A 22,740-nucleotide genomic window follows, 5' to 3' on the forward strand; every position below is an offset into this window, starting at 1 on the left:
TCGGGTTTCTTTTAAGAATTATTTTAAAACTTAAATATCAAACATTCACAAGTGATAACACATCACTAATGTCAGTTACAAACGTTAAATATTCTTAATCTTTATAATAATCTTACAAGTATGGTAGAATAGAGTAAGATTGGATTGTAATCCTATTTACGAGTTGGTCGGGTTGACCCGACCAAAAAAATGTCAACTCCCACGAACCAACTTGAAATTTTGTTGTTCGGTGTGCTCGTTACTTATTTAGCTCGACAAGCAAGTATGTAATTTTATAGTTTTCTAAAAATTTAACCAGGCATGACGTACCATTTGAATCGGCGAACAACCGAACTCTTGGGACCTTCGTCAACTTCAGGATGTGATGAGTTGACATCGAGGTGCCAAACGACTCCGTCGATAAGAGCTCTTGGGAGTCATCAGCTTGTTATCTCCGACGTGTCTTTGATTCGTTGAGTGAGAGCTCTTCTATACAGAACTCTCGAATCACTATAGCCGACTTTCGTCTCTATTCATGACTCTCCCGATTGCCTATATTAGGAATCTTCATCTGTACACGTATTTTCCCATACATTTTTATTTTTTTGCATAATAAAATATTGTCCCCAGCAATAATTATCCTCTGCATCTCTCTCTTTCTAGGACCACGTGCACCCGCTGTTGGTCCCGTTTAATTCCCACATCACTTATTTACTTCGTCGTGGACCATCCATACTCCACTTCATTTAATTGCACCGTGCTCTGCGAATCACCCGAACAGCTAGAAAATAATGGATAAATCAGCCCTTTCACCGACAATACATAAACACCCTACTTGAACAACCGGAAGGATTGTGTTGGATTAAGGTTCTTTTCGGTTTGTGTCGGATCATGATTCAACACCTGATGGTTCCAACATTTCCTTGCGATATGGTCTGGTTATATATTCCGAGTGAATATTACAATATTATAATGATCTATATCCATAATTTGGTTCCTGATAATCCCGGCATTTTCTTGCAACATGGTCATGTTACTTATTTCTCGTTTCAAACAGTGAACACTGCAATACTATAATGACACATATTTAGAATTCGGCACTTGATGACTCCACCATTGATCGGGTTACATATTTCTCGCTTCTAAGACTGAAAGCTACAATACTATAACGATTCATGTTCAAAATTCGGATCAGGATACGACATGATCAAGTTACTTATTTTTCGTTTCTAAGAGTGAAGACTATAACTACAGATCAACAAAAGTCCTTTTAGCCATTGGTTTTTTATGATTGAGCCGACTTTCAATTCTTATAAGGTTTTTTCAATAGAGAACTTCGTTTTTGAATCAGTCGCTAACATCAAGCTCGATTTGTCCTCCATGCAACAAGTGGGTGCATGACTTTTGAACTTGCCCTTCCTCTTCGACATTAATGTTGCCTTTATTCTTCGTAAGACTATCTACGGAGCGAATTAGGTCGTTACAATTAGTTCCATGTATCCCGTGTCTAGTTCTGATACCATTTGTAACAGTCCAAGCGCACCACTCGCAGATATTGTTCTTTTTGGACTTTGAATTATGAGATCTCACATCGATTAGAGAGAGAAACGAGGGTCAGCAAAGACACTAGGCTTGGAAGAAGGTGAATTGTGGGATCTCATGTCTGTTGGATGGAAGTCACACATTGGCTAATTTAAGAAATGATTATGAGTTTATAATCAAGTAATACTATCTCCATTGATACAAGACTTTTTGGGGAGTATAAAGACGGGGTGACAGTGCAGTTAGCCCATAATGATAATAAGTAAATGATAATATTTTAAACATTGAAATAATTTATTTATTTTTGTTTAAAAAGAAAAATGCTCTTCGGGAAAGAGAGTACATTGATTTGGGCGCATAACTGTCAAAACCCCAACTCGTCCTTTTCCGTTCTCTTTATTCAGCACAGAAGAGAGAGAGGGAGGGGAGGAGAGAGAGAGCTTATCCCGGAGATTGACGGCAGGGAAGAGCTTTCACATTCTCACGACAAGCAAAGTTTTGCAGGCAAAAGGCCCAACCAGAGCTCTGGTTAGTGGTTTCTGCGTTTATCTTACCATTAGAGCAGTTTGTAAGCAACTATGAGCAACCATGAAAGACAACAAACAATTTGAACGGCCATGGAAAAACGGCAGTACGTTTGGGAAACAGACGAAATAAGAACTTTCTCGAGAGTAATTTGTAGAGAGAGTTCAAGGACTTGGGAGGCCTTTTATTGATTCTGGAATTTAGTTCCGCCGACGTTCGATCATTCAGTTTTGATGCGGTTTCAGAGCGTCAGGAGACGTAATTAACTGTTGAACGGATTCGACTTCTTGTTGATTCAGGAATTTGGTTTTGTTGTTTTCTGGAAGTCGTCAGTAATTACTTGAGTTGTCTAGAAAAGAGGATGAATCACTGCGTTCCTGATTTCGAGAGGGACGAAGATTTCTCGCTTTCTAATTCTTCCGTGCAATTGCGCTTCAAAACATCTTCCATGTGAGTGTTTGTTTGTTTCTTTATTTCTTTATTGTTTCTCGATTCGAGATTAGTTTGATGGATGCGAGGCCGGATACTTTAAAAACAGGTCAGACGGCGAGGTTATGGAACTTCTTTGGCAGAACGGGCAGGTGATTATGCAAAATCAGAACCAGAAATCTAGAACGAAATCCCCACCTTCAACAACTGCCGACCAAATTACGAGTGGAGATAATCAACCTTTGCAACAAGATGAACCACCGCAGCTTTTCATGCAGGAAGACGAAATGATTTCGTGGCTTCATTATCCTCTTGTCGATGATTCTACCTTGGAGAATAGCTTCTGCAATGAACTCCTCTATCATTCGGATCCTCAGAGTATTGATCAAAACGATGGCGTTTCTTCTCAAATTCGTACTAGTCATGGCGTGGAGTTTCAGCCGTTAACGACAACGGCGACTTCAACGATGGCTGCTCGGCCGCCAATACCACCAATGAGAAGAACGGAACCGGAAACAGAGGTAAATAATTTCGGACTCTTCTCGAGGTTCACACCTACGGTCGAATCTCCTCCGTCGAATTCGAAGAGCATAGTAAGAGAATCTCCGGTGGTTGGTTCGACTTCGAGCAACACAACGGTGTTGACGCTCGAATCTACGGCTTCGGAATTACAGAGGACGGCTACGGCCGATGCATCAATCGGTGATTTAGCCTGCGCGGTTATGAGCGGTGGTGGAGTAGCGGCTACATCGACTGGTAATGGTGTAGGGCTGATGAAGATGATAGGTGGTGAAACAGAATCGATTCAAAGGACGATGAGTCTTGAGGACCGGAAGCGGAAAGGAAAAGAAATGGATGATTCCGACTACCAATGCTACAGCCCGGTGAGTCTTCCTACAAACTCGGTTAATCTGGCGTTATTCAACTTTTTCTTTTTTTTTTTTTTTTGATTTTATGTCCCTTTCATTCCTTATTTTTCTTCTTCTTTTGAGAGGATGTTTCCCATTGATTCTCATGATTGATAGAATATATTATATGATTACGGATAATGATTTCCACCATATACCTTATGAAAATTACCGGACCATATAGAACATACATATATATATATATATGGGTGTTTTTTGAAAGGATATTTGTAGCATTTAGCAGCATGATTAAGATGCATATCATCAATTTCTTTTAGAATTTCGTGTGTTGTTCAGCTGAAAAAAGAAAAGAAAAAAAAAGAAAACAATGCTATCACTTTGTAAAATTTTAGATTAGATGAATTTTATATATTGAATCAGTAAAAAAACCCATATTAGTTTTTGGTATAAATTAACATATCAAATAAAACAAATACTAAGATTGCTGCATATATTAGAAGTTTTAGGGTGTTCATCTAGAAAAGTCCAAAATGTTTAGCTAAGATGGAAATGGTACGTTCCAGCTCAGAGGTTTGAATCTCCATACCCATTTATTGTTAACTAAGAATCTTACTTGTGGTCGTATTTAAGGAATAGCAATAATAGCAATGTCAGTAGAAATGAAAAAAATGACAATTTCTGGATCAGAGAGCATTCTTAATAGCTGTTGAATGTTTCCATTCATGGGTAGAGAGTTTGGTGGTTACTGGATTTTTTTAGGATGCAGAGTAATGATGCTGATGATAAAGCTCTAAGAATTTTTTTTTGTATGAGGGATTGTTGTATATATTTTATTATACTCTTAGAATTAAAACCTGTGAAACTAGTCCAATTAGTTAAAAATATGTCCAGAAGAATTTTGGAGACAAAATCCAATCCAACAGAGACTATTATTCTTAATTGAACAACTCAAGCCAATCGTTGATAGATATAGTCTTTTTTGGACTATTTCTATTTTGGGCTTTCCCTCAAGATTTTTAAAACGTGTCTGTCGTTGGGGAGGCTGAGCCTTGAAGGGGTGGACACGAGACGGTGTGTCAGCAAGAATGCTGTACCCCGAAAGGGGTGGATTGGGAGATCCCATATCGATTGGGGAGGAGAATGAAATATTCTTTACAAGGGTATGAGAACCTCTCCCTAGCATACGTATTTTTTAAGGAAAAATTTGAAAAGGAAAGTTTAAAGAGACAATATTAGGGGTGGACTCCTAGGGGTGGACTGTGAATGTAATAAATACATAGTTTTCAGAATTTATGTACATGCCGTTGCTGTGGCTCTGAAATATTGAACTATGAGTGGATTCTTGCGTGCTTCTTCTGCGCATATAAATTCGGATGCTCATGCTTGATGGGGCTACTGCTTTGGTGCCACTTTCTAGCTTTTCAAGGCCTCATTAAAAGTGTTAACTTTATAAACATTTGCCAAAGGACGTTGAGTTCGAAGCTACTGATGTGAAGAAGCAAGCTCGTGGATCAACCTCTACAAAAAGATCTCGTGCTGCTGAGGTCCATAATCTCTCTGAGCGAGTGAGTAATTTGCTGCAGTTATATAAAGGACAGTGTAGCTTCTTCTGTGTTTTTGTTATTCGTCTGTTCATGGAAAACATCCCTACATTACAGAGAAGAAGAGATAGGATAAATGAAAAGATGAAAGCTTTGCAGGAGCTCATACCTCGGTGTAACAAGGTGCATATCCAATTAGCGAGACAATTTCCAACTCCTGAAATCAGTGCGTAGATCAAATTATTTCTTCCCATTTTTCTTTGTTCACTGAGATTTGGTTAATATTTTCTCAAATTTCAGGTAGACAAAGCTTCAATGTTGGATGAGGCAATTGAGTACTTGAAGTCACTTCAGTTGCAAGTTCAGGTTGGTTACCTCTTCCATGTTTACTCAAAATCACGTTGGGCATACATTTTCGTGCTATTTAGTAGTGAGGGTACTAACACTTGACCATTTGGGTTTACTCATGTTCTTTATTTCAAGTATGAATACATCTACTTTGGATGGAGTTAACTATAATTGGATTTTTGCTGGCTTTATTTGACATCTCACTTTCTATTCAGTCTGAAGATTTGCATGGAGCACTTGTGACCCTTATGGTTTTTTCCTTTCATCATCGGTATTTATCTGTGTTTGTTCCTCTACTCTACTACTGTCATGTATCATTTTTAGAATATTTCGTTCTCCTCTCCAATCAATGTAGGATTTCACAATCCACCCCCTTCGGGGCCTAGCTCCTTGCTAGCACACTGCCTCGTGTCTACTCCCTTTGGGGCTTAGTCTTATAGCAGATACATCACCCGGTGTCTGACTCTAATACCATTTGTAACAGTCAAAGCCTATTGCTAGCAAATATTGCTCTTTGGGCTTTTCTTTTCGGGCTTCACCTCAAGGTTTTTAAAATACTTGAAAAGGTTTCCACACACTTATAAAAAATGCTTTGTTCTCCTTCCCGACCGATGTAGGATCTCACACTTGCAGGGGAGTATTCTACCTCTTTTGATATTACCGAGTTTGTATAATTGTGATCAAAAGCTTGGGGATGGGACTCACATCTGCCTGATGATTTCCCCATAGAATCTGATAAAACTTTGGTGAAAATGTTGGTTGTAGCATGACAAACGTGGTACAGTATGCATGATAAGTAATACGAATATTGACCAGTTTCTATGCAGATAATGTCCATGGGATGTGGTATGGTGCCCATGATGTTTCCTGGGGTCCAACAATTCATGCCGCCAATGGGAATGGGACTTGGAATGGGCATGGGCATGGGCATGGAAACAGGTGTGAACCGTCCCATGATGCCATACCCCAACATGTTAGCTGGGCCAATGTTTCCAAGGCAATCTGGAGCTGCTCAACTTGGCCCAACTTTCTCATTCCCAGCCTTCAATATGGCGCATCAGAATTCAAGAATTCAAGAGACAAATCAGTCGAATCAATTGCACAGCTTACCAGGAATGAAAAATATAAACCCGCCAGGGGCCTCAAGTTCACTCGATGGCTATCAGCAGTTTCTTGGTTCCCAACAGATGCCTGCGCCAGCCGCAGTATCACAGCCTTCCCGACAGGTATCTAGCCCCTAATCTCTTTGTTAGTCTTTATTATTCGACGGTTAAAAATAGTAAAATTATATATGAAAATGGGTAAACCACTGTTTATAGTAAAATGATATAAAAATATATAGGGTAGATATCTTATAAAAGCTATATATTAAATTGAAACCATACCTGTCTGAAGTTATCTGAAGTTATCGATATAAACCATTAGCTAATATTGTTCTTTCCATTTTCTCTCCTGTTCCTAGATCAACTCTGTATGTTATGTGACGAAACTATGGTATCATTATAGCTCTTTAAATAGTTATTGCTACTTACAACCAGTTGGATATCGGTTAAAGATATTTAGCTTCTATTATGGTTTACCATAGGTACCATAATTGACATTTTACTACTATTAAATATTTAGATATTTAGGTACTTTTATTATACGCAAATAATATATTGTATTCATTTAATGCTCTTTCCATTCCATACTTTGTCCATTCATTGCACTTTTTATTTCATTTGTAATTTATTGGATGATTATAAATAGAGAATTTGGGTGTGGATGGTGGGTGGTTTTAGCAAATTTTTTCAGTACCATTTAAACAAACAATTCTTTCACAGAATCAACCAGCCAATCAACAAAATAGTGGGGGACTTGAAAACATCGACAATCACGAACCAGGAAGCCCCACCATGGATCCATGTAAGCTTTCAATCTGAACGTTTTTCTTGTTTGATTCGCTACTCTAATCTCGACTTTGTATGATTTGATTGCAGGCTGAAATTGGAGGAAGCATGGAATGTCCTGGATAGGCCTCCATGCCTGCAAAATTTTGTAGCTAGGTAGAGTTTGATTACAATAACATAACACAGGTTGACATGTAAATTATGCATAGTTCTTACACATAACCACACTCAACAGATCAGCTAGATGTGACTTGTTGAGACTGTGTATGCTATGAATATTAGTGATTGAAACATTAGTGTTGATAATGAGTTTGTTGAAAGAAGGGAGAGGAGCAGGTTTGGTCTTGAACTATGGGAAAATTCTGTGCGAGTTCATGGAGTTTTGTGCACTTGCAAATTGCAATGACCTGCTTGGAACTCTTGGAAATGGCTTGATATTATTTCGTCTCACCTGGTTTTCTTTTTTCTTTTTTTGTCTTTGTTTTAGAGCATTGAAAGAGGAAATGGGAAGGGGAAGAGGAAGAAGGCAAGTGCTGGTGAAGAGAAGACTAAGGTGAACCAAGAGAATTTAATTTGGATTTTGAAGTGAGAATCATAGACTAGATATATATATATATATATATAGATATAGATATATAATAAGTATTTAACCTATTCGATCTTTTAGGTTAACCACGTCTAAGTTTAATGTTTTTTTTTTTAATGTTTTTTGTTATGCTCTTTTCTGACTTATGACTTATTATTAAAGATTATTCGTTTGGTTCAATAATGTTTTCGTTTAGTTTTTTGTCGTATCTTTTGGTTCAGTATTGTTTTTATTTTTTTGTTTCTTAATTTTTCTTTTTCAATAAAAACAACTAAGACCTTATTTGGTTATTGTTTTTAGTTTTCAATTCTTGAAATTTATGCTGTTTCCTCGTTTTTCAAGAAACGAAATCATTTGATTTCTTGGGGAAATTCCAACAACAAAAACTATATATTTTTTTTTTGGTAGCTTTCAAAACTAACCCTAAACCCTATATAACTCCAAATTTAAGTTGAGACAAATGGTTTGTGTTGGTTCATCTTTAATATTATGCTTAAAATTGCTAGAAATATACAAAACAAAATACTTCAAGAATCTCATTATATGTCAACTACAGTATCCAATAAATTCTCTGCGAGAACACTTCAATTGGTGTTCACAAGTTTTCAATGTGAACATTAGTAAACAATGTAGGTTTGAAGTTGGCTATTACTCCTTAGCTGAACGAGGTTAGGAATGGAAATCATGTTGTTACTCCTTAGCTAAACGAGGATAGTAATGGAAATCATGTTGTTACTCCTTAGCTAAACGAGGATAGGAATGGAAATCATGTTGTTGTACATCTCTATCCCTGTCCCTGCCCATGAACCCGTTCAATCGCTACCTCGTCCCACCCCGTTATATATAGGGAATGGAGATCATATTCCCGGTATATATATGCCCCACTTATATATATCTCAGCTAAAATAAAAACTATATTGAAAAATGAAACCATTAATTAAAAGTTCTTCAAAAGCATAAGTGATCGGGGCTTAGAGGATGCCCATTTCAACCATGAACGAAATTAATGATCATCTTCAAAATTGAGGCTTTCAAGTTCAAAACGCTAGTAAGGTGAGTTTGGAGAACAAAGGAAAGTACATATCCAACAAAGGCTACTGAAAAAACACACATATATTGATTAAAACTAGAGAAAAGAGAGTATTACCAACTCCAAAATGTGAAGAAAGAAGACATATTTCGAATAGTTGTTTCAAGCACACACTAACCATAATCTTCATCACATATATAGGCCTTCTGGCACGCCTTCTTTCTTCTTGTACATAACCTTCTCCTTTGCCTTCTTGAAGTCCGCATGTGTAACCTGATGCAAAACACAACCAAAGAACAACTTAAGCAACAGCCATTCAACTCCAAGAGTAACAATACACAAAACAGACTCGGGATAGACTGTTCGATCCCCGTTCCGTCGGTCGTGACATATGATGATAGTCCAAAAACTTGGAGCTTAATCACCAATGTCTAAAGATCTTGCGTTTTTTTTTAAAGCTTAAACTGACCCTTTTACTATTCGATCCCCATTCTGTCGGTCGTGGCATATGATAGTCCAAAATCTTGGAGCTTAATCACCCATACTAAAGATCATGCGTTTTTGAAAGCTTACTACAACGAACCTCTAACTGTTTGATCCCCATTCTGTCGGTCGTGACATATGATAGTCCAAAATCTTAGAGCTTAATCACCGATGTCTAAAGATCTTGCGTTTTTTAAAGCTTACTACAACTGACCCCTTACTGTTCGATCCTCATTCTACCGGTCGTGACATATGATAGTCCAAAATCTTAGAGATTAATCATCAATGTCTAAAGATCTTACGTTTTTCAAAGCTTACTACAAATGACCCCTTATTGTTCAAATCCTCATTCTATCAGTCGTGATGTATGATGATAGTCGAAAATCTTAGAGCTTAATCACTGATGTCTAAAGATCTAACTGACCCCTTAAAAACTAGTTACTAGATCATTGAAGGGGAAAAGTTTTCTTGTATCATAATTCATTTAGAAACTCGGAGAGCTCTTACCTTCATACGCCGTTCTCTCAAAGCAAGAAGCCCAGCTTCAGTACATATGGCCTTTATATCAGCACCAGAGAATTCATCTTTTGTCATAACAAATTCCTCTAAGTTGACATCATCTGCCAATGTCATCCTTGATGTGTGTATCTGCAAATCAGAGTTCTCAAGTTGTTAGACAAAGAAGAAAGACCTTTAAATATCTAATCAACCCGAACTATTAAATGGTGTAAGTTACAGCACAGCTTCAACATTAACATGCTTTGAATTGAAAACTAGACCTGAAAAATACGCCTCCTGGTTTTTATGTCAGGCAAGGGAAACTCAATCTTCCTGTCTATTCGGCCTGGTCGAAGCAAAGCTGGGTCGAGACTTTCGATTCTGTTTGTAGCAAGTATCACTTTAACATCTCCTCTAGAATCAAAACCATCCAATTGGTTGAGTAATTCCAACATTGTCCGTTGGATCTCACGTTCACCTCCAGAGTGAGCATCATACCTGCACAGAGTATGAATCAGGACAACACAATCTTCTTTTATAAAATGAGTGTAAAACAACTCACCTTTTCGTGCCGACAGCATCGATCTCATCAATAAAAACAATGGAAGGCGAGAGATCATCAGCAACCCTGAAGAGTTCCCTCACTAACTTTGGACCATCTCCCAAGTATTTCTGGATGAGTTCACTCCCAACCACACGCAAGAAAGTGGCTGAAGTTGAGTTCGCCACTGCCTACAAGAGGGAAAATGTGGTTTACAAAGTCCAAGAAAATTTGTACCTATGCAAGTAGTTCTGACAAAGAATTGTCAATTATGGACACATAGCATGAATTTAACTGATAGCATCCAATTTAAAAATTGATTTTGCAGTTTGAAGAGAACCTAAAGAAAGCTAGTATAAATGTGAGATCCCACATCGGTTGAAGAGGAGAACGAAACATTTCTTATAAGGGTGTGGAAACCACTCTCGAGCAGACGCGTTTAAAAAACCTTGAGGGAAAGCCCGAAAGGAAAAGCCAAAGAGGACAATATCTGCTAGTTGTGGACTTGAGCTGTTACAAATGGTATCAGAGCCAGACACCAAGCGGTGTACCAGCGAGGACGCTGGACCCTCAAGGGAGGTGGATTGTAAGATCCCACATCAGTTGGAGAGGAGAATGAAACACTCCTCAGAAGGGTGTGAAAATCTCTCCCTAGTAGACACGTTTTAAAAACCTTGAGGGGAAGCCCGAAAGGAAAAGCCCAAAGAGGACAATATCTGCTAGCGGTGGGCTTAGCTGTTACACTATATGATTCAAGTTTACATAAGCGAGACTTAAACTTCAAACAGTGGACATCAAAGTTTTGAAGGGGGGAAAAAGAATAAACATTCACCTTTGCAAGCAAAGTCTTGCCTGTTCCTGGCTCCCCGTACAGAATCACACCTTTAGGTGGCCTAATACCTATGTCCTCATATAACTCAGGATGGGTCAGTGGCAACTCAACAGCTTCTTTTATCTCTTGTATTTGAGCATCCAATCCACCAATATCAGCATATGACTCTAAAGGGGCCTTCTCAACTTTCATCACAGACACCATTGGATCAACCTCATCTTGGAGAAGTCCAACCACGGAAAGTACCTAGAAAACAAACCGTTGACGGTAGGCAAAATGATCAACCAATGCCTTGATCATACTCGTAAGAAACAAACTAAAAGACGTGCATAATGCCATATAACACGCCAACTATCTATATGTAGTTTCATCACATATATCCAACTACAACACCTCAAAGTTCAAAGATAAGCTTTACAGTTCATCCAAGAGATTAACAATATCAGAACTACACATAAAAGTGGGAAATGACTGACGAAACTTGAACATATATAAATCACAGAATGATGTAATGAAGCATTATATGAACTGAATCCAGATTACTACACTTAGGATACCATCTACATTTGTAGCCATTCCCACTTCCTTCTTCTTCAATAACAAATCTAAGAAATTCAATGCCTACCACATTACGGCCTCATCCACATTAGAAGAAAGCCTCTAAATTGCAACATAAACTACCCAAGTCTTTTACTAATAGAATCATACAATCTATACACCAAAAGGAAATGAAATCAACTTCCAACACAAAATCAAACGCCAAGAAGAACTTAACAAGAGAGAATTCAACAAAATCTTCAAATAGAAACCAAAAGCCTTGTACCTTATTATGCATCAAAATTGCACACCCAGGCTCAAGCTGATCTTTATCAACAAAAGACATAATACCAACGTAATACTCCGGTCCGACAGAAGAGGAAACGATCGCATGATTCTCATCAATCAACTCCTCCAAATTCCCAACACTCATGGGAGATCCTCTCAGATCATCGACCTTCGAGCGATCCTCCTCCGCCTTCTCCTCCTGCGGCTTAAGGCGCTCCTGATTAGTGACAAATTCCTCCTCCATTAACAGGTAATCCTTCACACGCTCAAGCTTCAGAAGCCTCAGCCTGCACTTCGTGTGAGGCGTCACCGTCGGAAGCCGAGCCGCCGCCTCCGGACCTTTCTGCTTCCTCTGTTTCCGGCCAACTCGAGTCGGCGGCGCCGCCGGTTCATACTTCTTGTCTTTCTTCTTATCGGCGTCCGACTTCCGGTCGCCGGGGGATTGCCGATTCAGACCTCCTGGAGTTCCCTGACCCATTTTTTGCAATTCGAAGTGAGAAAAAAGAGAGATTCCGAGAAATGTCTCCCGATTGAAGCTAATATTCAGTCCCGGTGACCCATTGAACAAGAAAAGAATCACTGTGTTTTGATATGGGCTCTAGCCTTTACCTAAATTTCTCTCGTTAATTGGGCTTGTAATTGGACTCATTTAGGCCTGCCTTTGGTATGGGCTTGGGCCAATATCTGAAACTGTTAGTGTGGGCTTGGGCCTCCACCAAACAGCCTTAAAATTGGGCTCGTGGTGGGCTTATTTGGGCTTTATCTAGCCTTTATCTAAATTTCTCTCGTTAATTGGGCTTATAATTGAACTCATTTAGGCCTGCTTTTGGTATGGGCTTGAGCCAACATCTGAAGCTGTTAGTATGGGCTTGAGCCTCCACCGAACAGTACTATGAAAATGGGTCATTGCCAACGGTTAATATAAATAACAGTACCCCTAAACTTTCAAAAGTTTCAATAACATGCTAGAACTTTGAAAATATTCATTAATAACTCGACTTTTTCAAAAAGTTCAAAAATACCCTTACCATCGATACTATGTCTAGAAAATATCTTTGAATTTAAGAGTAACATTGACACTATTTACCTTTCTAAAAAAAAGTTCAAAAATATTCTTACTAACAATTTAAAGACAAAAATCATCTATCGACGCTTCATAGATTATTGCAAAATTTTTTATTATTACTTTTGAAAGTTTATGAGTATTTTAGAAACGTCTTAGTAACCGTAATGATCGTAGAGTATTTTAAAACAAAATATTAACTGTTTTCATCTAAAATTAACGACCACGTTTCCTCTAAATATGCATGATATTATCCATTTATGAGCCTANTTTTTTTTTTTTTTTTTTTTTTTTTTTTTTTTTTTTTTTTTTTACTTTGCTTTTGATTTCATTCACATGCTTCATATCTTAGTTAAAGTTTTAATTGTGTTGTCAAAATGAACATAGTTCAACAATAATGGACATGCATGGTTTTCTTTAAGGTCAAAAGTCGAAATTCACACGAAAAAACATGTAGTTTTGTTTTCTAAAATCTAGTGCTTAACTGAACCCATTTGATGTAATTGCGATCAATATATTACATTGAGTTCAATTATGCGATCAATATATTACATTGAGTTCATGAAATGTGAATTCAAACCATTAATTTTTTATGGATACCACAATGTCTTGATCAGTTGGGTTATATTTAAATTAACTTTATAACATAGTTGTTCATAAGATTTATTGAATACCAGAATTGAAATACCTAACACACATGAGTATAGATGTAGAGAAAGGATTTGGTATCTGTTTTGACGATATTATTAGTTTGATAGGTCTTTAAACTTAGCCAGACCACTTATGGACGAGCTCTAATTTCTTCCCTGTATCATTCTTAATGTAAAACCCATCATCTCTAGCAATCCAAGTGCAATCACCTAAGACACATCTATCGGCAAGCCAAGCGTTGGAGCGCTCAGGCCAAAACACATCAAAGGTTAAGTGACCATTTTGGCTAGCAAAACTGCACCAAAAACGAGTGGTATGCCAAAGATTCTCATTGAATTCCCAATCGTAGGTGTCTCCAACCTTGAGAATATGCCGATTCAAATCATCATGGAGATTAAGGAAATTACTTTTACACGCTTTTTGAGGCACTTTCTTTCTTTGGAACATCGTATGAAAAGTCCAGGGGCCATTTGAGAGTGTAGTAGTATTTTACATAGTGTCTTATAATCTCTTCTCGATTGATGTTAATAAAAAGTGCGAGTGTGATTGATATATGTTGTTTGATCTTTTGGAATTCTTAGTATGATCTGTGTTTGCAACTTTGTTTGATCTTCCACATTAGAAACGATTTCTTGAGATTATTAGTGAGTGAGTTTCTTTTTGTCATGAGTAGCCCATGAATCTACAAGTTTTACCCCCACGATGGGTGATGTAACAGCCTAAGACAATTGGTAACAGATATTGTCCACTTTGGCCTGTTACGTATCTCCATCAGCCTCACGTTTTTTAAATGCATATGCTAGGGAGAGGTTTCCACACCCTTATAAAGAACGTTTCTCCATCGATTTTTTTTCTAAATTCGAGGGTTATGGTTAATCATTTTCCTTCCTAGTTCCATATGCGATTTCCAACAAGTTTCTTGAAGAAATTGGGTCCTAAAAAACTTTAGAATCAACTGCCGAACAAAAAGTTCTATGGTTTGGATTTCGACCAAGACAAGTTTTTAGGCAAACTTTGGATGGTTATAACTTGAGCTACAGACCATAAAATGGTATGAAATTGGTACGTGTCTTCTTTAAAACTTTAGTGCTCATGAAATTTTAATGCTAAGCATATTATAACATTTTAAGATTATATATGAAATTTGATTGTCATTAGACAAAGTTAAGTAGCTTAGCCAAGTAATGGTATAAAATGACCATAATGCCCCTAAGGTAACTTACCTTGACTCAAATGACATCCAAATATCATGAAACTGTATTGAACACCATATTCTATGATTTATAAGGATTTTGATAAGTTTGAAAATCACTTGATCATGTTTGGGGCTTGAATCAAGCTTAGGATGGAAAATGACTAAAATACTCCTAGAGTAAAATATCATCGGTTCAAGAATCAAGATAAAATGTAAAATGACCAAAATGCCCTTACATGCTTAAACATTGATTTATGAACCAAATGAACTCCAAGTGACTTAAGATATAGGGCCTATTTTCAATCATAGAAGTTAAGAAAGTTTTCAAAGTCTTCCGAGCATATAAAGGAGCCAAACCAAGATTTTAAGGTAAAATAACCAAATTACTCCTAAGACAAACGTACGCTATTTCCAGGTACAAGCTGCTCCGAAATGACCTAAAGTTTTTAGTGAGACCTATATATAAGGACACGAAGAGTTATTCAAGAATATGTGGAAACCTCTCCCTAGCATACGCGTTTTAAAAACTTTGAGAGGAAGCCCGAAAGGGAAAACCTAAATAGGATAATATCTGCTAGCGGTGAGCCTGAGCCGTTACATATAGGGTTTGAAAAGATTAATAAACATAGTCGTGTGACAAGAAACACCCTCCCAATTTTAAAGCCGAGGTGGGGTAGGACCCTCTATAGCATTAGGTACGCATATATTTAGACCGAGTAGATTTAACAATTGCACCTGCAGTCTTATCTACTTGAAATATTTTACTCGATATACTTGAATCGACATCATACGATTATTAATGAAAATCGAAACAACCCTCCCAATTTTATTAGACGAACCATACATCTTTGGTCCCGAGAAAAAACCAACAACATCGAACGAAACAAGGGTTTAGGGTTTTAGTTAAAGAGGTTTCCAATGGTGTAAAAGTTCTAACTTCCTATCAGGAATATTTACCAAGAAAAATCCATCATTAGTAGCTACCCATCTGCAGCTGTAGTAAGCACATCTTGCAGAAAGCCATTCTCTTTTCTCGGGCCAAAAAACCTCAAATGAAGCATGCCCGTTCCAACTACTAAAATTGCACCAAAACAACGTCGTTTGCCAAAAGTTTTCTTTGAAATTCCAAGAATATTTGCCCTTCATTTCGAGCTTATGCTCATTTAAATCGTCGTCTTTTGATTTGCAATGAATCCACAGAGACGAGTTCGTCTGATAATTGTAAATGACCACTTCCCATTTGGACCCGACACCTTGTCTCTTGGGTTCGACACCTTGTTCCTTGGATTCTGCAAAACATGTGTTAATAAGAACGAACAATAAGATCAAACCCAAGTGGGTAAAAGGCTTCATTTTAGACGCTCAAATCTCTTTTTTGCCAATGATAAACCATTGTGGTTTTAGTTCATTATGTAGACAAGAAGTTGTAGTTCATTATCCATTCAAAAGGTTTAATTTTTTGAATGTTTTTATGGTTGGATATCTAGATGTATTTCATTTCTCATATTTTCTCATTAATTTGTCATATTTTTTTAAAAATGCTTTTCCATTTAAATTTTTTTGTCATTAGTAAGTGAGATTCCACATGTTTGTGGTGTGGAAACCTCTCACTGAGCAAACACGTTCAAACATTGTGAGGCTGACGAAAATACTTAACGGGCCAAAATAGACAATATCAGAGCCCGACACTGTCCAAAACAGACAATATTAGAGCCAGACATCGAGAGGTGTGTCAGCGAGAGGACGCTGGGCCTTCAAGAGGGTGGATTGTGAGATCCCACCTTGGCATTCCTCCAACGGGTGGATTGAGAGATCCTCACGGTTGGAGCATTCCATAAGGGTGTGGACTGGGCCCCAAGTGGTGGATTGTGAGATCTCACCTTGGTTGATTGCGCCCCCAAGGGAGTGGATTGTGAGATCCCACCTCAATTAATTGGGCCCCCAAGGGGTAGATTGCGAGATCTTAGTTAGGACACTCCATAAGGGTGTGGATTGTGAGATCCTCGTTGGAGCATTCCATAAGGGTGTGGACTAGGCCCCCAAAGGGGTAGATTTTGAGATCCCACCTCGGGTTGATTGGGCCCCCAAGGGGGTGGATTGTGAGAACCTGGTTAGAGCATTCCATAAGGGTGTGGACTAGGCCCCCAAGGAGTAGATTATGAGATCCCACCTCGGTTGACAGCCCCAAGGGGGTGGATTGTGAGATCGAGCATTCCAAAGGGTGTGGATTGTGAGATCATGGTTAGAGCATTCCATAAGGGTGTAGACTAGGCCCGCAAGGGGGTAGATTATGAGATCTCACCTCGGTTGACTGGCCCCCAAGAGGGTGAATTATGAGATCCCACCTCGACATTCCCCCAAGGGGGTGGTTTGTGAGATCCCACCTCGACATTCTCCCAAGGGGGTGGATTATGAGATCCCATCTCGGTTGACTGGGCCCCTAAGAGGGTGAATTGTGAGATTCCACTTTTGGAGCATTTCCAGGTAGATTGTGGATCCCACGTTAGTTGGAGCATTCATTATAAGCTCCGTAGTAGACTATTTTAAAATTGTGAGACCGACGACGATATGTAACAGACAAAAGCGGACATACATAAATATTTGAATAATTTAGTATAATATTTATGGCCTATGAAAATATAAAAGGAAATTTTATAATAATTAGGGTTGGATGGTGAATTAATTATATTATACAACTTGTTTTATAATATAAAATGGCATGCAGCTACTCAAACTCAAACCAAGATGCTCTAGCACTGCTTCGTAAGAGCGGTAGACGAAGCAGTACGTCTATAGATTTCGCCATAGCAGCTTTCTTGAAATCATAATAACCTATTATTATTCACTCGTCCCGATTGAAAAATAGAATTAGAATCAATTTTTTTTAATTAATTTAAGAATGGTTTGATTTTTGAAAAGAGAAAAAAACTCAATTGACGTTTTTTCTTACCCTCTTTAACGAAGTATTAAAAAAATGTCTAATAGCTCGCATATTTATGTTAGGTCTGAGACATTTTGTAACAACACGTAAAAAAAAATGTTACCTCCATCAATCCACGCTCGGACAAATCCTCCCTCGTCATCTCTCCCACCCAAAATCAAAATTACTGCTAAAAAAACTTATTCGACAAAATCCTATTTCAGCTGTATCGATACAAAAATGATAGATTTACGTTTGGTTTAGAAATTAAATGCAATAATTTTTAATTTTATAGGAATTCTAGTAAATCACGTCAGATAGCAAAGAATCGATCAAAAATAGCCCGAATACCTTATTCCTCCATCTCTCATATGAGTTCATAATTATAGGAATTTGTTTTATAAGCGAGATACCCGACTCGAGCTATTTTACACATAAACTCTCATGGATTTATTGGCGCTGAGCTTTTTTTTCTTGTCGGGAACAAGTTATGATAAAATACGACTTGTTTATCTCGATGAAATGGGCGGGATGACTATTCCAATACCAAAAATATTCACGACTTTTAGTATCTTATCGATGGCTTCCCTTACATTGCCGGATACGAGTGGTTTTGTTGTAGAATTAGTAGTCTTTTTTAGAATAATTACGAAAAAAAAAAAAAAAATTTCTCCTATTGATTTCTCTCTATTTTTTTTTATCAAATTTAAATAAATTGCAATTAAAGTAGCAAAGTTTACTCCAATTAAATGGTTGATTCGTACATTAATATTTTTGTTTTAAACCTTCCCATGTACGATTATCATACCATATTTTGGTTTCATATTACCTAATTTAGCTAAACCGAGTAAATATTCTCGAGTTTGGATATAAAATTGTAGACAAACCAAATTATCAAGTCATGGACAAGAACGTTTCTATCAAGTTCACTTTCCTAGCTGCAATCATCTTGTTCTTCGTCGTATTCGATACAGGTATCTTGTAGCTATTAAAATAAGTATGGGTGTTTGTGGGTTGAGTCGGGTCTAGTTGGGTTATGATATTTTTAGACCGAACTCAATTGTTCGGGTTATAAATTTTTCAGCACAAACAATCCTCGTTGAATAATGAATCCAACCCAACCCAATTCAACCATAAATTTTTTGGGATAGATATTAGTTTATGTAATTTATTCAATTTTTTTTTTTTTTAATTTTGATAAAAATAAAACATTACTTTGTAAAATATATGTTTATTTATTTTCAAACGTTTAATTAGGATTTGCAATATATGTTTATCTTAAAATTAAAAGTAAGTTTGATTGTATTCAGATTCAAACCAATATAGTTTTAGGGTTACCAATGAACGAACGGAGTAGAAGTCAATTCAATATATGTTTTGAAAAATTATTTTGACAAAAAAACTAAATAATCAAAAAAATAATATTATGAAATAAAATAAATACATGTACATATAATTGTATTTATCTAAAAATGTATATTTTAAAATTAACAATAAATTTAAATTGGTTCGGTTTAATCCACTCTAGTTTTGGGGACCCATAAACCAACTCAATGATAAAAGTTTTTCAGTTATTTGAATCTAGTCCAAATAGGTTCATAACTAAACTCGAACCAGATTGGTTCGGTCAATCCAATCTAATTTTGGGAGAACCCATAAACCAACTCAATGATAAAAGTTTTCAGCTATTTGAATTTAGTCTAAAGAAGTTCATAACTGAACTCGAACGGTACCGATTGGGTTGGGTTGGGTTGATCGAATTATTTGAGTTATTAGATTGATTTTGATATTAATTTTATGAAAAGTGACAAGCAAACCATTGGGAATACAAGGAAGTCATATTCATATTACGTGCAACACTGTTCAAGATTGCTTTAATCCCAAGGTTTGTGAGTGCAAATTTGGGCTTTGTTTTTGCGTACCTAAGAGCCCGCCACCGCACTTCAGCTTCCATCATGACAACATCAGTGATGTCACTCAAAACTAAGAAGTATTTTCATCTTCATGATACGAGTTGCAATATGCTTTACATAAATGAATAAGATTATGATTACCTATTAGATTACTCTTCATTTATGATTTATGAAGTCGAGTATAATTATTGTGGACGAGCAATTGAGGTAGATGAGAGATGACTGTGTGAATTGTGTCGTTTTATAGAACGTTTTATAGGGCCGTTACGTATCGTCGTTAGCCACACGATTTTATAATGCATCTACTATGGCGAGGGTTTAGCTCTACTCAGACCATCTGGTGATTGGCTCTGATACCATTTGTAATGACCCAAAGCAGACAATATCTGCTAGCGTTGGATTTTTGGGTAGTTACAAATGGAATTAGAGACAAATACCGGGCGGTGTGTTTAGTGAGGAAATTAGGCCCTCAAGAAGGTGGATTGTGAGATCTCACATCGGTTGGAGAGAGGAAGGAATCATTGCTTGTAAGTGTGTGGAAACCTCTTCCTAATAAACACATTTTAAAACCGTGAGACTGACAGCGATACGTATCGAGCCAAAGCGGACAATATCTGCTAGTGGAGGGCTTAGGTAGTTATAACTTAGTTGTCATGTATCTTGCACATAAATGTCTTCGCTATCAAAATCTTTCAACTAAAATAAAAAAATAAGGACGTTATGAGCATTCTCGATTAGCCACTTCATGCTCAAGTCCTTATTTATGATTTATGCTACGGTGTTGAAATATGCTTTACACAAATGAATAAGACTATGATTATCTATTAGATTACTCTTCATTTATGATTTATGAAGTCGAGTATAATTATTGTAGACGAGCAATTGAGGTAGATGAGAGATGATTGTGTGAATTGTGTCGTTTTATAGAACATTTTCTAGGGCCGTTACGAATCGTTGTCAGCCTCGCGGTTTTACAATGCATCTACTATAGAGAGGGTCTAGCACTACTCCGACCAGTACTTCCCACCGTCTGGTGACCATTTGTAATGGCTGGCCCAAAGCAGACAATATCTGCTAGTGTTGGGCTTTTGGGCCATTACAAATGGTCTCAGAGAAAAACACCGGGTAGTATATTAGCGAGGACGTTAGGCCCTCTAGGGGTGGATTGTGAGATCCCACATTGGTTGGAGAGGGAAACGAAAATTCCTTATAAGGGTGTGTAAACCTCTTTCTAATAGACACATTTTAAATTCGTGAGACTGACGGCGATACATATGGAACCAAAGCGGACAATATCGGTTAGTGGAGGGCTTAGGTAGTTATACCTTAGTTGTCATGTATCTTGCACGCAAATGTCTTTGCTATTGAAAATCAAAATCTTTCAACTAAAATAAAAAAATAAGGACGTTATGAGCATTCTCGATTAGCCACTTCATGCTCAAGTCTTTATTTTGTGTGAGTAGGCCCACAGGTTGAGTCAGAGCTCTACGCTTTTTCTTTTTGTGTGGGATTATGCGAGGGAGGGAAGGAAATCTGTCAAGTTAACGAGCAGAACTACAACTTAATTTTGACTTTTCACTCTCTACGGTGAGCACAATGCATTAAACAAAACAATACAATACTATGAAATTTATTAAAAGATCATAATCAGTTTACTCTTGCGCCACGACCTTGTCTTTACCCGAAAACATAAAAATACTGGAGTCATCACATGGTTGTTGTCTTCACCTTCTTCATCAGTCCCGTAGGACCTTGTCTTAAATAAGCCTAAAACCTGGACATGATTTTACAACCCTTCAGACATTGAAAGACGTTGCATGTGTGTATTTTCTTTTATCCTAACTGTAGAGTCACTTACTGTGTTTTTCTAATTAGTCATTCTTTTTTTTTCTAACATTACTTTATATTAATTTAAATTTTATTGTCAAATAAATATTTGAAATATTTCTATAAAGGCTCCGAGGTTTCATTATTTATACTCGAAAACTTTTGCAAGCTCTCATAACATGTATATAGTAACGTCTGATCATATGTTAAAAGAGTTGTTACACATGATTTCCATTTTCATCCATGAATTTTTACTAATTACGATTTTTTTTGGTCTTATTGTTAGTATCTATACATGTTTAAAAGAATTAAATTGATTTTAAAAAACTTTCGCATCATAATTATTTTAAATTAATTTAACAAAACTCGAAAAATATTCTAATAATAATCAAATGAAAAATAAACTTCGAAGTATAAAAAAAAATGTAACGGTGAGATCTCACATCGATTGGAGAAGGGAACAAAACATTTTTTTTATAATGTCGTATAAACTTATCTCTAGCAAACAGAGTTTAAAACTGTTTAAAACTATGAGGTTGACATCCATACATAACCGATCAAAGGGGACAATATTTGTTAGCGGCGGGCTTGGACTGTTGTAACAAATCAAAACAGACAATATTTGTTAGCAGTGAGCTTGGACTGTTGTAATAGGTCAAAGAGACACTATCTATTAGCGGTAGACTCGAGCTATTGTAATAGGTCAAACGGAAAAATATTTGTTAGTGGTGAGCTTGAGTTGTTATAGTAAAATTTTGAAATTTAAATCTCGAATACAAATTAAAATGATTAAAATGATCCCAATTTATTACATGCATCCGTTTTGTGATCTCGTACATTAATTTTGTTGATCGTAACCTTCGTGTATTAAATTCATAACATCTCATTTAATGTTGTATTTCTAAAATTAAATGTTAGTAAAGTAATTGAATGTCCCAAAGCTTATTATATAATGGGATGGAAAACAATGAAACTAACCTCATCCCATCAAACTATTTTACAATACAACATAATGGCGATCAAACTTAGTCTCAACTTGGCTTTCGTCGTTGCGGTGATATTGCTCCTCGTCTCTTCTTTCAGTAAAGTTCAACCTCGTTTCTTTTCTCTCTTTTTGGTCGTTCTTCATTTCAAACGTCGATATTTCAATTTTATGATAATATTGAGAGAAATGTCGATAAAATAACTGTATATATAACTTTATGTGTGTTTTTCATGAAGTAATTATATGTTGAGTGATCTCCTAGAAAAATT

General features: G+C 36.9%; 2 protein-coding genes across 6 annotated transcripts; one reads left to right on the plus strand and one right to left on the minus strand.

Annotated features, from left to right (window-relative positions):
• The first annotated feature begins 1,881 nt into the window (after window positions 1-1,881).
• LOC111811468 (transcription factor PIF1-like) lies at window positions 1,882-7,904 on the plus strand. 5 transcript variants are annotated; one of them, XR_002817548.1, is made up of 9 exons: window positions 1,882-2,496; window positions 2,585-3,359; window positions 4,811-4,909; window positions 5,003-5,068; window positions 5,186-5,251; window positions 6,061-6,459; window positions 7,057-7,138; window positions 7,213-7,278; window positions 7,610-7,904. XR_002817548.1 is itself a non-coding variant. In XM_023698332.1 (8 exons), exons 1-7 carry the CDS (start codon window positions 2,408-2,410, stop codon window positions 7,246-7,248), a joined length of 1,530 nt encoding a protein of 509 aa, XP_023554100.1. In that variant the 5' UTR covers window positions 1,882-2,407; the 3' UTR covers window positions 7,249-7,278; window positions 7,610-7,904. The 5 variants fall into 5 exon arrangements, 3 of the variants coding, with proteins under 3 accessions (XP_023554100.1, XP_023554098.1, XP_023554099.1); XR_002817547.1 differs by lacking the exon at window positions 7,610-7,904 and adding an exon at window positions 5,449-5,504 and having other exon boundaries at window positions 6,050-6,459; XM_023698332.1 differs by lacking the exon at window positions 7,057-7,138.
• Window positions 7,905-8,708: 804 nt separating this feature from the next.
• Window positions 8,709-12,465, minus strand: LOC111811469 (26S proteasome regulatory subunit 4 homolog B-like). Its single transcript, XM_023698333.1, has 6 exons — window positions 11,916-12,465; window positions 11,093-11,338; window positions 10,282-10,451; window positions 10,001-10,217; window positions 9,729-9,869; window positions 8,709-9,011 (listed from the first exon to the last, which is right to left on the minus strand). Exons 1-6 carry the CDS (start codon window positions 12,393-12,395, stop codon window positions 8,928-8,930), a joined length of 1,338 nt encoding a protein of 445 aa, XP_023554101.1. The 5' UTR covers window positions 12,396-12,465; the 3' UTR covers window positions 8,709-8,927.
• Between the last annotated feature and the right edge of the window lie 10,275 nt (window positions 12,466-22,740).

The sequence above is a fragment of the Cucurbita pepo genome, chromosome LG15 (assembly GCF_002806865.2).
Source record: "Cucurbita pepo subsp. pepo cultivar mu-cu-16 chromosome LG15, ASM280686v2, whole genome shotgun sequence".
In the NCBI taxonomy this organism is placed as follows: domain Eukaryota; kingdom Viridiplantae; phylum Streptophyta; class Magnoliopsida; order Cucurbitales; family Cucurbitaceae; genus Cucurbita; species Cucurbita pepo.